General features: G+C 50.1%; 1 protein-coding gene across 1 annotated transcript in view; it reads right to left on the reverse strand.

The window, feature by feature from the left end:
- MARCHF4 (membrane associated ring-CH-type finger 4) overlaps positions 1-13,124 on the reverse strand; it is a 101,588-nt gene that overhangs the window by 15,267 nt on the left and 73,197 nt on the right. Inside the window, exon 3 of the mRNA XM_074145617.1 lies at positions 3,205-3,397. Coding sequence (XP_074001718.1) covers positions 3,205-3,397 — 193 coding nt within the window. The remainder of the gene's footprint in view (positions 1-3,204; positions 3,398-13,124) is intronic.

Below are 13,124 nucleotides of genomic sequence, written 5' to 3' on the forward strand. Positions count from 1 at the left end.
GGTGGGTGAAGGGAGAGCAAATGGTGTCTGTCCCTTACATCTGTTTTTGTGGAGCATGCTAAGATCTAGCAAAGTCCAAAGAACATTAGTGTATTACTGAATGTGAGCGGCTGAGGGTTAAACCCAAGACCCCTGGATTTTGATGCATGGATCAATAGTCTTTGAGATAACAGCCATATTTTGAGAGCTCAGCTTGGATATGATCTGACTATTTCAGCTCAAGTATGGCTCAAGTGAAGACAACAACAACCAAATGACCTGTGCTTAGGGAGCTATACGCGCAAGAGAGCACTCGTGCCCTCACCTTTGACTCCACATTGGAAAGATGAGCGCTGCCATGGGATTGACCATGCGAATTGCCACAGATCTCTCTCTGTCTTGGCAAATTTCTATCTAAATCCCTTAATGACTTGGTAGAGAGGAGATCACATAAAACAACTGGGCAGTTGCTGACTAGGTGCCTATTCCCTGTCTGACGACAGTCAGGATCTCTGCAGATTTGGTGTCTTCTCCAGTTTTGAGACTTTACAATGCCAGAGGAAGTGTCCTGCTGTCACCTCCAGTGACATGGTGTGTATACCGGCTTCCTGGACAAATGTCACTGGCTACTTAATGGACATGAGACATCCAAGGACAACTGAAATGGGAACTGGCAGGAATTACAGAGGAGCTCTGCTTCAGCACATCTGCTCTTTAGTAAATACCTCGTCTTTCAAACCTTGTCTTTCAAACCTCTGCTCCTCTGCCAATGAAAGCAAAACTCGGGGTCAGCCTGGGGGAAGGAACAACTGGAATTCATACAATTAGTGTAGGACCTACAGTATAACATTTTGCAAACTCAGGCTGCCCAGCCTGTTACCAAACAATGCACAGATGATGTGTGTGCTACATTAGCCGAAAAAACCAAGTGTGGTAGAACTGAGTACACTTCATGTCCTGCTCTTTCCCTGCTGCTGAGCATTTCTTAGTTTCTAAATCTTTCCTACCCACCCACAGGCTGGAAAGCAAAAGGGTAAAAGGGCTGGCCTGTGGAGGAGGAGACACTGAAATGCACAGGCAGCATCCTGGTACTTCAAGAACTGTTGTCACTGCAATTATCCATGAGAGGTTTTATCCTGAAGTTGCAGAAGTGGAACTAAAGCCCAGGGAGGAGTAACAAGAGGCTTCGGGCCACGCTGGCAGTCAGGAGCAGAACTCTGAATCTCCAGAGCCGGCTTTGCTCGGCTGTGATCAAAGACACCGCGAGGCTGCAAGGTTTGGGAGAAGGATAAAGAGAGGGAGAATAGCTGTTCCACAGTGAGGAACTCACTGCGAGTCTTCTAGTGAGCTGGCACTGCTGCATCCATCACAGTCGAGCAAAGCTATAATGAATGAGGAACTAAACCCAGTCACAGAGTTCCCTTTGATCAGCCCCTTCTGCTGACCTGATCTGACCTGGCCAGGCCTCTCAGTGGGACAGACCAGTCTTTTGGCTAGCGCTAGTGCAGCCCCCTGAAATAAGCAGGGCTGGAGAGAAGTCACTCAGAGGAAAGACCTGACCGCATCGACAGCCAGAGTCACAGCTCCCCGTGAAGACCTCACTTGTCACTTGATTCAGTCTGGGCAGAGAAAGAAGAGGAGGAGGAGGAGGAGGAGGAGGCGGGGAGGAGAGCAAAGAGCAGATCTCAGCAAAGCGCTGCTCAGAGCTCCCTTCCCTTCCACTGCAGACCCGGGAGCAGCAGCAGCAGCTGGGATTGCAAAGGGTGTTGATGCCCAATACAAGCCAGTTTTACACTGGAGCGTGGCAGCGGCAGAGGGACGGCTGCGTCCACATAGGAGCTTTTCTAGGGAAATGTATACAAAGGCTCACATGGTCCAGAATATCATCTCTCCTTGTCGAGCATGGGTGGGCTGCCTGGCAGCACAGGCAGACATGCTGCACAAGTGGAGACATCTCTGGGTAGTCTCTGAGGTGCTGGGCAAGAGAAGCCACAGATAGACATGTTAACTCACTGCATCTGTAATGCTTCCCACTTGCTTTCGAGTTTGTGGGAAAGCCAGCACGCCTGGCCCACCAGAACTGCCAGCTGCACAGGGAAGACCGTGAGACAAGAGGCTGGCCCAAGCCACAACTCTGAAATGTTCCTGGGAACAGAATGGCCACTTGCTCTTTGGCTGGAAAAAATCAAAGCTCCCACCTTAGGATATTAAGCTTAATGGTGACATCAGTGGAGATGCAGAGGGGCTTTTTTCCCCTCAGATAAGGTGGAAAACAGAAATAGAGGCCAGGCCCTTAAAAAAATGAATAAGAAAGAAACAAAGAACCTCAAATCTGAATCTGTCTGCCCAGTTCCCCTTCAGTTCATGGCTGGCGAGGTTTGTTCTCTGCCATGTGGAAGGATTTAGCTCCTATTGACAGACGAGCTAATCAGTTCCCCTCAGCTCTTGAAGCTTTATCAAAGCCAGTTAATCATGTTACTGATGTCCGCCCAGGCCAGGGCTCTTCACTTCTGTCCTCTGCCAACAAGGCGACACAAACGCACACCACACACACATAGGGATCAATTTTTTCCACTCCCAATTGCACCAGCAAAAGGGTGTCACCAGTGGCTATTGTGCCAACAGGTGGGTGCTGTCCGTCTCTCTCTCACACCCTTTGTTCCTGGAGAGATGTGGTAGCTCCACCAGCATCTCACAAAGGAGCAGGATGATCTCTACAGACCAAGGTCACACCTCATTGTCAGCAACAGTGGAAGGAATTGGCCTGTGTTTCGGCAGGCCCAGGTCCTGTGCTGGAAGTGTGCTGAAGCCAAAAGCCATTTGAACTTGGATACTAGGGTCTCTGCCACTGGGTTTGTTGCCTGTGGAGAGGCCCTGTCATACTCAACCATGGGGCAGTCCCTAAATTAGCTATTCCAGAAAGGAGGGAGTTCTTCAAAAGCCTTACAGACCTCCCCACCCTCTTCTTGCTCTGAAGAGAGAGTTGTTTCTCTTTGGGGTTGCTGCAGGTCCCTCTGCCAGCCCAGCCAAGGAAGCACTCTGGGGCTGCCCAAATGAGCAGAGAGGACTGTAAAAAAAGTGCTGTGAAAGCAAAAAGGAGGAAAAGCCAGGGAGGCTCAATCTGACCCGAGCTGTACTGGCCAGCTCTCCACACCACCTCCTGCTCCTCTCCACGAGTGAGTGGGGGGGGCGACCTCAGCCGTACCATGAGATACGATCACCCACCTATACAGACAATGTCCATGAAGCCGTACATTCCATAGCAGATCTGGAAGAGCAGGTCCTGGCGCTGCCATTTGGCTGAAGGACTGAAGGTCGACCAGATGAGCCACGAGATACTGGCGATGAGGAAGAGGGAACCCAGGATGGCCGCTGCTATCTGGACCTTCTCAATGACTGTCAGAGAGATGGCCTGCCACTGCAAGGGGAGGCAATGGGGAAAGGAGAGGGGGTGAGGGGGAGGGAGGAAGGAGGAAGAAAAAAGAGAAGAGTTTAATTACTTGGGGCACATCACTGTTTTTCATCATTGTGGTGGTTTTGGAGATCTCAAAAAGCACCTACGAGCATAGGTGCTTTTACCTGATCCACATCTGGGGTGGAGCATGGCAGTTGTTGAACAGTGCAGGGCCCTGTGTTTCCCAACAGCATTGCTGAAGAGGCACTGGGGAAGAATGTTGCATCTCACCAGGAAAGCACAGAGACCTGAGGGAGGCAGGATGGACTTGGGGCAAGACACCAAAAATCCCCATGACAGTAGGTCTGTGATGGCCATCACAAAGCAGGAACTCAGCTGCTGCCTCAAATAGAGGCCAGGGAGCAGCCTTGGCCAGGGCATCCTATTACCATGAGACAAAGCGTCTCAGAGCCGAGCTTTCCTTCGGAGGCCTCCCATGAGCTGGCTCTGTGCCACCTTGTGAGATCTGTCAGGATCACAGCACTAGGTAGGATCTCGCAGCAGCAACGCACATCCCACAAAACTTGTTACAAACAACACAAGTTGCTGTGGTCAGGACACCCTGCCTTTAGGTGATGACAGGTTCAGGCTGTGTTCCAAGGTAAACGCCAGTGCTTCTTCCTCAGAAGAAGAAAAAAATAGAAATAACTCCCCCAAATCCATTCATTATGTCAAATAGCTTTGTATAAGCTACAGTATAAATATCCTAAGCCTGGATTCCTCTCTGTCATCCAGCGTAAAAACCTCCCCACACAGTTTTACACTGCTGAGAGAACTGCCCTGTAAAAACCAAGAGCAGAAATTGCTTTCTTTAACAAGATGTGGGTCCATGGTCCATAGGCCCTCCTGCAAATCAGAAATCAAACCCGTAAACAGGCTGGGGAGAGAGAGTCTCTCTTGGCATCAAAGCATATAGGCCACCTTTAGCTGTGAGATACATGCCCTTGAAATCTCAGTGGGACTGGCAGGAGGATAAATAACGGTGGACTTCAGCTTCCTGCAGATATAGAGAATTCAGAGGAACTGAACATGTTGAGTCTGGATTCAGCCCAAATTCAGTGTCCCTGTGAGATGGCATCTCTGGTGAGCCCTCAGCACCCTGCCCATTTGTCAAACCTTGTCCCATCCTTTTGCAGGGCAAGAATGGAGTTGAGTTGCTGGGTCTCCCCTTAATGTCTAGGCCAGCCAGGAGCTTCCAGTGTTTTTTGGGAGGTAGGGAGGACTTCGAACCCTGATTGAAGGGCAAGAAGGACAGCAGGTGGCTTGTGCTGGTACAGGCACACATGGCATTGCTATCAGTCCAGTGACTAAACCTCTGAACCAAATGCGCTCCCTTGCAAAGGGCTGCCTTTGGAGAGGAACAGACGAGAGCTTCAGCCTGAGGCTGAGGTCTGTGGGTTGCAACTGGAAGGAGATTGCCTGGCTTGGCTCAGAGGTGAGCTGAAGTCTCTGCCTCTGCCAGCCTTGTTCCTTGGCTTACATCCTGCAAGGGCAGACGGCCCTCAAATCATATGTCAGGGATGTGCAGCATCAGTGAGGTGGGTGGTACCATCTTATTTCATAGTTGGCCACAGAGTAGATGGCCATAAAGCTGCTCAACAGAAGAGAATCTGTTCCCTGATGAGGCAGGACTGTGCTCAGCTAACTCCAGTCCCCTTCCTGCCACCCGCTCCAGCAGCTGGTCCAGTCACAAGCAAACTCTGGGGAGACTCAGTGATCTCTTCAACAGCCCGTTTCCACTCTGCCATAGCCCAGTCTGGTCTGTGTCTCCGCCAAATCCAGCCACATCAGTGGCCCCTTTGTGCCACCAAGAAGTTGAGGTTGCAAACTGCCCTCCTCTGAGGGCTCAGAGCTTGATGGTGGCAGTCACAATGGGAAGGTCAAAGGGTGCTGGAGTCCACAGAAGATGCACAGCTGTGCCACTCCTCTCCCCTCATAAGACACAGAAAAGTCCACCTCAGAGCTGAAAGGGGGCAATAGACCTCCCAGCACACATCACCCCCAAATTTGGGTTCTGAGGGTGGGATCAGCAGCTGTGCTGCCCTCCTGTCAGCTCTTCAGCTTTGTCCTCAACAGCACCATAAGCAGATGCAGAACAAATCCACAACTAATGCCACCAGCTCAGAGCTCCAGGACCTAGATGTGGTGGGGAGAGAGTTGAGTAAGTGCGTGGGGTTGCACTTTCACCCCTGCTTCTTTCCCCAGACCTCGTCTCCCCTTCCACCAGCTCCGGCAAATGCCAAGGGGATAGGAGTGCAGGAGCCCAGTGCACAGCCTGGTGCTGCGTGGTGAAGGTTTTACTGCAGGTCCCTCACGCTGACCTGCGTGCGCCTGTGCCAGCCAAATCATTCTGCATCATTTCTCTCTCAAGAGGAGGTAATGGACTGGCTCCTCACCATCTGTCTGGCACACAGCAAGGCCTGTGGTGGCAACAGGTCCTTCCAAGGTATCAATTAAAGACAGAAAAAGAAGAAGGAGCCGTTTTCTACAACTAGCAGCCACATACAACCAGCACCACTGCTTTGCGGAGACAGGGAGGCTGAGATGTAGTACCGCATATATTGTCAAAGGGGATGGGGGGCTCAGAGCTTGGAGAATCATAGAATCATTCAGGTTGGAAAAGACCCTTGGGATTATCAAGTCCAACCATCTACCCTACTCTACAAAGTGTTTTCCTACACCATACGCCCCAACACCACATCTAAGCGACTCTTAAACTCATCCAAGGATGGTGACTCAACCACCTCCCTGGGCAGCCCGTTCCAGTGTCCTGATCACTCTTACTGTGAAGAATTTCTTCCTAATGCCTAGTCTAAACCTACCCTGTTGCAACTTGAAGCCATTCCCTCTTGTTCTATCACTATTTGCTTGTGAGAAGTTACACCTGAGTGCAAACTTCAAACCCCACTCCCTTTGATTGGGAACAGAGAGGCTGAAACACAGGCAGGGATGCTGCCTGATGTTGCTCAGCCGGCAGCAGCTGCCAGGAAGCTTGCTGCAGCGATAATGAAGAGGCTGGAGTCTATCAGTTGTGCCAGGGGGTAGGAGACTCTCCTCCAGCATCTGGCACTAAGTGACAGAGACACACACAGCAGCAGTCCTGACTCTGTTCGGGAGGTGGCACTGGGGTGTGATTACCCTCTGGCAAGGAGGTAAATGGGTCAGAGCTGAACACTGGGGAAAATAACCAGCTTGCAGAAGAATTTAATATTTTCCAGAAAAAAAAAAAAGTAGTAAGTAATAAATGTTGTATTTCCTCTCTGGCAGCCCTGAGAACTGCAATTTAGCATCCCACATCTAGCTTCAGCCACCAATAACTGGAGTCATTATTTTCCATCTTTTAATTCCATTTTGCTACATATCTTAGGGTATGAGGTTTGCAGAGAGAGAAAAAAGGGGGTGAGACAGAAGATAAAGCATGTTACCCAGTGAGAGCACAAGAAGGGTCCAAGAGCTGTTCAGAGGTGGAACATGATGATGAATTTCAGCTGCAGGAACTGGACCTGATGTGTCCCTGCACCAGTGGCCTTGGGAGCCTACCTCAATCATAGAATTGTGCCTTTCAGATTTTGTAAGAGCCCTTAGAACGCCACTTATTTTCCTAACACCTCTCCACCATCATTATGGCCAGCAGACCAGAGATTTGGTGGGTGACTCTATTGTCCTCGAGTCACCACTAGAGCGGCAAAGAAAGGTCTCAGCAGCGCTGCGGGGTCCCTTTACCAGCATGTCTGAAACCCCAAAGGCTCTTTGTCTGAATGCCTGGCTGCAGATACAGCCCACTCCCTCCAAATCTCCAGCTCAAATGTTCAGGCTCTAGCGAGGTCACAGTGTCGAGCAATCCCACCTTGTGGGGAGAGACCTAAACCTGAGCCCTTCCTTCCTCAGCTGATAATGACCGTTGAGTCCCAGGTAGCCACGGAGCTGTACTGAAGTGCACCTTTAACAACCAGCAGCTCACCCAGGTTGTCAATCAGGAATGTGACCTTTAGGCAGGTAGAAGGCTCTACAGATGCCAGCAGTCAACAGGGCAGAACTAAGGACTTGGTGGTACCAGAAAGATTTAAAGGCACCTGCAGGACAAGAGGAGCAGCTCTGCGAGCTCCGGGCTTACAATGGCTTCAGAGCATGCCCAAGCAGCTCTCTCTGATGCTGTCACGGTTTAGCCCCAGCAGGCAACTAGGACCATGCAGCCACTTGCTCCCTTCCCCTGGCTGGGACGGGGAAGAGAATTGGAAAAGTAAAAGTGAGAAAACTTGTGGGTTGAGATAAAGACAGTTTAATAAGTAAAGCAAAAGCCACTCACAAGCAAAGTAAAACAAGGAACTCATTCACTGCTTCCCATCATCAGGCAGGTGTTCAGCCATCCCCAGGAAAGCAGGGCTCCATCACACGTTACTTGGGAAGACAAAAGCCATCACTCCAAACGTCCCCCCCCCTTTCTTCTTCTTCCCTCAAGCTTCATATGCTGAGCATGATGTCATATGATATGGAATATCCCTTTGGTCGGTTGGGGTCACCTGTCCCAGTTGTGTCCCCTCCCAGCTTTTTGTGCACCCCGAGTCTGCCCACTGGTGGGGTGGTGTGAGGAGCAGAAAAGGCCTTGACTGCTTAGCAACAACCAAAACCATCAGCGTTTTACCAAACCTATTTTCATCCCAAATCCAGAACATAGCACTCTACCAGCTGCTAGTAAGGAAGTCAACTCTATCCCAGCTGAAACCATGATGGATGGCTTGCCACCCACGCTGGAGAAAGGGCTCCATCCCTCCAGATGATTCTGAAGAAATGTTCTCCTTCACTCAGGAGCCGTCTGTGTGTCCTCTGCTACCACCCCCCTTGGCTGACTGCTTTGGCACACCATGCAGATATGCACATACAAAACACCATGCTTTCTTGGGCTCATTTTCCCCAAGTTTCCCCATTTTCCCCAAATCACAAAGCTCTGCAACTCAGATGTCTCAGAAAGGGTTTCTTAGGAGCCCAGGTCTGACATTTGTGATGACCTTAGCCAGGGGCCAAGCTGGGATTGGTGCCTGCCAGTCTCGTCCCGCTTGTTCTCTTGCACTGCTTCATAACCTACACGTTATACCTGGGACAAACCTATTCCCCTGTTTGCTTCAGTGCTTCTGCTCAGAGGTTTGTGAGTGAAACCCCCACGGCTAATGTACCACAGACTAATAATCTCTTTACTACAGTATTTAAGGCCTGATCCGTATTTCCCTTTCTTTGGCACCAGCAGCCTCCAAATGTTCCCAAGCATCAGCATGAGCAGATCCAAGGCAGATATTTGCCTGCAGAAGATATCTGTGTCTTACTGCAGCAGCTTGCTAAGAAGACTTGCTTGCTGGAAAAGCCTTCCTACACTCCTCTGAGAGCTCCCCCATGCCTGCCTCAGGCAGTTCAGTTTATTTTTATTGCTGTATCTGACACGTCCCCTTAGTACGTATCATTAACATCCTGAGCTCTGCTAGTCAGCAATTTAATTTTCAGACCCAGGATCACAAGCAAGCAGAGGTTTTTCCTAGAAGGATGGAGTGGACCGTTCCCAGCACTGCTTAGGTCTGACTCTCCCCTCTCTGCTGTCCTGAGGCCCTGGCCATCCTCCTCAATTATCTTTTGGAGGATGGCTTTTCTTTTTATAAATTCACCAAGCAAAGTTACGTCACCGCTGTGGTAGCTTCCCTGCTGTACATTTAGAGATGCTGTGGCTTCTTCAGATACTGGAAAGGCAGCAGGGAGGAAGAAAGGTCCACTAGGACCAAGTAATGGACATGTGCAGTGATGAAACTCCCTCTCCTCTGTGTGCCAGAGCATCTGGTAAGACACAGCCTACAGTATGGGTACCCTGGAAAGTCCCCGTTATGAGGCACTGGCCATGAAATCTCTCTCACTGTGACTGCACACATTGCTTGCAGGCTGGAGGCTGCAGCTGGAGCTCATCAGGGACCAGCCAAGGCACGTACTCAACACACAACAACAGCAAATTGGGACAAGCAGGAGACCCCAGTGAATTTGTTTCAAGCTTTTTCACTCAGGAGCTCAGGCTGAAGTTCACACATCCTCAGACCTCGGCCACTTCTTGCGGATGTGGGAACCGTGATGAAGAGGCCATACAAATGTTCAGCTCTTAACAGGGCATCACCACAGTCAAAATAGAGCCAGAGGAGAACTAGGACCAGATCCCAACCATAGCACTGGGTAACTGAGGATCTTTGGAACTGAAACAACCCACAAGACACAAAGAGTCAGAGATAACAACTGTAAAACAGACTCGAACTCCCTGAGATTGCAGACAGTTGTAGGTCTAGGAAGGTTGGTTGAAATGGATCTTGTATTTGCTAAAATCAGAGCATCAGAGTGAACGTGGCTCAGGAGTGGCTACAAAGGAGCTGTATAGATGAGATCCACTGCAGAGTCCCATCACAGCAGGTACCTACTCCACTGTGTATCAACACCAGAGTGCCTGCAGTGCTATCAAAACCCTGAGCCTTCAGAATATTTTTAAAGTCATGGGCTTTGCACAAATATTGCAATGGAGAGGAGCATTTAAAGCCTCCATGCCCATGACTCCTGTCTCGGTGACTGGCAGACTGCAGGATGGATGGATGGATGGATGGGTGGACAAAAGTTCTGGATCTTCTGGTTGCTCACAGCTGGTGGGATATTTTTTCTCATTTGCTGTCTGACTGCTGCTTGGCAGGATACTTTCCAAGTTGTCCAACAACCTTAATCCCCCAGTCTCAGCAGGTTTGCAGTGTTGCTGCTTTAAGACCTTTGCTCTTAAATGCCTGCAATCCGGGGTGGGGGGAGGGGAAGTTAATTTATAGAGATTCGTTCTGCCAAAATATCAGAATAAAGGCCTCTCTCTGGTAAGAGACATCATAACAGCCTGGAGGCTGGAAGGAGTCTGTGTTAATTATGCATGAACCATGTTCCCCTGGCTGTAACTCCTCTGCCCACGCCACGAGTCTCCACACACATCTGGTCCATGCTGTACTCCTAGGCACTCCAAAAAATGTACAGCAGATGTCAAAATGGGCAGAGAAACATGCAGATCCCTGGAACATGTGGGTGTCGGGTGTGCTGCTCTGCTTGGACCAATTGGACATGCTTCAGGGAGCCCAGGACCTGCCAGCTGCCTGGGTTTGGCTTTCCAGCGGTCTGTCGCATGAGATGACACAGGGGATAGGTAGGCCACATTGCTGGTTAAAATCTAGCCAGGCTCAGAGCACCACCCAAACAGGTTTCATTTGACAAGGGAGTGAGGTTTGTGTGGTCCTTGCTTGTGTTACGGTTAGTCTGGAATAAACAGACAACCATGATTTCCTACAGCATTTGCCCTCCAAAACCTCTGCTTAAGAAATTCAGAGCTTTCTTGTAAGAATAAAGCTGGGCAGAAATGCCAGCAGACCCTGAGAAGAAAGGCCAGGGACTATTGCTTTACTTAGAGACATGCTGTATGTCCAGGTGGCTCCTGCTATCCACATGCAGGGTGAAGACTGAGGAGAAAGAATGCTCTTCCTGCCTGCACATGCTTTGGTTCATTATTATGGCACATATTGTCAGGGAATTGCAACCCCGGGTCCTCTCGGCCTCCCTTTCCCAGTATCAGAGGGTGGTGAGATCCACTGAGGAATGACGGAAACCCTGGTGGTATGCGTGGTGATGGGTTATGGGGGGCCTGAGCCTTTAGTCCTTGTGGGAAGTCCAGGCCTGATATGTCAGCCACTTCCCACGGGAATTCACATGTTAGTGCTAGTGTAGCATCTGCTTCCCAGAAGTGCCTTTATGCTGGCACCAGACAGGGCACCCGGGCACGGAGCTCTAACTCCACTCATGCTGCATTTATTCCAGACCAAGTGGCTTTTCACTCCAGTTGCTTCTTCCCACCCTCCAAATCTCCCACTGCTCCTGCGAGAAGTGCTGTGAAGTCTAAGCCAGCGATGCGAAGCCTCCGAGCCTGGGGTCTGTGCAGTCCTCTGGGACCCTCGCTCCTGGAGCTGAACTCTCTAACTCAGTTGCTCCCGCCGCTCGGTTTTTGTGTTTGTGGCAAAGGCCAGCAGATCAGGCCACTTTCTAACAGAGGAGCCCCAAAAGAGCAATCCTTTGTGCGGGCTTTTGAATGTGTGTGTGGGAGGAGAGCCTGTTCGTGAATAGCTCCAATAAATTTTAGCCAAGTGAAGAGCAGGAGGAAAGTCACTGACCCGTTGCCCTGAGCCTCTTGAAGGCATAGAGCATTTGGAGGTCCTTCATTAAAGGCAGTGCTGGCTACATGCGTGTTGGCAAATCTGCACTCACAAACCTCCAATGCTGTGCAGCATCGCACCCCCAATCTCAGGCACAGAAAGCATTAGGGCACTCATGAACCAGCTTCCCAGAAATAAACAAACACTGTTTTGTCCACATCTCCCCTCCTGTGTTTCAATCTGCTCCGAGTTACTCGAGCCAAGAAATTAAAACACCCTGGGTCTGGGATGAAACCTTGGGATGAAACTACTGATCTCTCCAGCCCACGGCACATGGAAAATTGAATCAGAAGCTGTAGGGACTTGCAGAGAGCAGTCAGGCTTCTTTCTTCCCCCCAGCAAAATTTCCCCATGGTGCCCCACTAATTTCACTACTTCGTTTAAGTTTGGAGTCCTAAAGGGCTGTCCCTGTTTCCTCACTGTGGTTAGTGACCTCAAACCTGGAAAAAGACACACAGAGATTGTAGTTTGGAGGAGAAAGCAGGACTTTGCATCCCACCACCCACCCCTGTACAACTAGGCACCATCCCTGGCAAAGTCTTTGCCTCCTGTTAGAGAGCAGAGCGGCCAGCAGAGAGCCAAAGTCCCTCATCACGTGCTGGACAGACAAACATCTTTACAGACATTGCCCTGGTCTCTAAAGCACAGCATGTTGCTGTAATGTCTCTCCTGTCCAGATAATGCTAATTAAGCAGTAGTGCCTGGATGTAATGTGCTTCCTTATGTCCAAAGCACAAATGGTGCTCAGCAAAGGCATACAGCAATTAGTCCATCTTCAGGTTGCCCCTGCAATATAATCAATAACTATTAAGGATAATTTATGCCATTTTTAACAGTCACGTAGTTTTCCCCATTCTGAATCTTGATTTTAAATTACCAGCCTGCAGTGGGGCTTATTAAACCACAGTGCTTTTGAACTTGGAAGAGAAAGAAGGTGGGTCCTCTGATACTTTTCACAGCCACTTACATCAAGATGTGCTTTACCTGTTGTGTGTACATCTGCAAATGTCCACGGAGAGTCAGGGTTGGAGAGACCAGATCACCACAGCCAACACCCCTTGTGCTGCGCCAGGATGTATTTGATCATGGGGAAGTGAAAAGGGTGGCAAGATCAGAGAGGAGAGCAGTAGGAGCCCTCCATCTGCCTCCTCCATCCCTGATGCCAACACAGAGGACGCTCAGCAGGCAACTGGGGTTAATGGTACAACTACAGACACATGGAGTCTCAAGGTACCGCTCTGACACAGACCGTGTGCCCTGTTGTAGCAAATCCCGTAACTGCTCCGTCCCCATCTGTCCCTGGGGACAGTGGCATACCTGCGGTCTCCAGTGGATGAACACATTTGAGGGATTGTGAGGTGTCACAGCACTATTGTGGTCACACTGGCATTTCCAGCAGGAGGCAAGAGTGAACGTGGGAATTGTCAAAGGACAGAAAGAGC

This window comes from Numenius arquata, chromosome 3 (genome assembly GCF_964106895.1).
Source record: "Numenius arquata chromosome 3, bNumArq3.hap1.1, whole genome shotgun sequence".
Lineage (NCBI taxonomy): Eukaryota > Metazoa > Chordata > Aves > Charadriiformes > Scolopacidae > Numenius > Numenius arquata.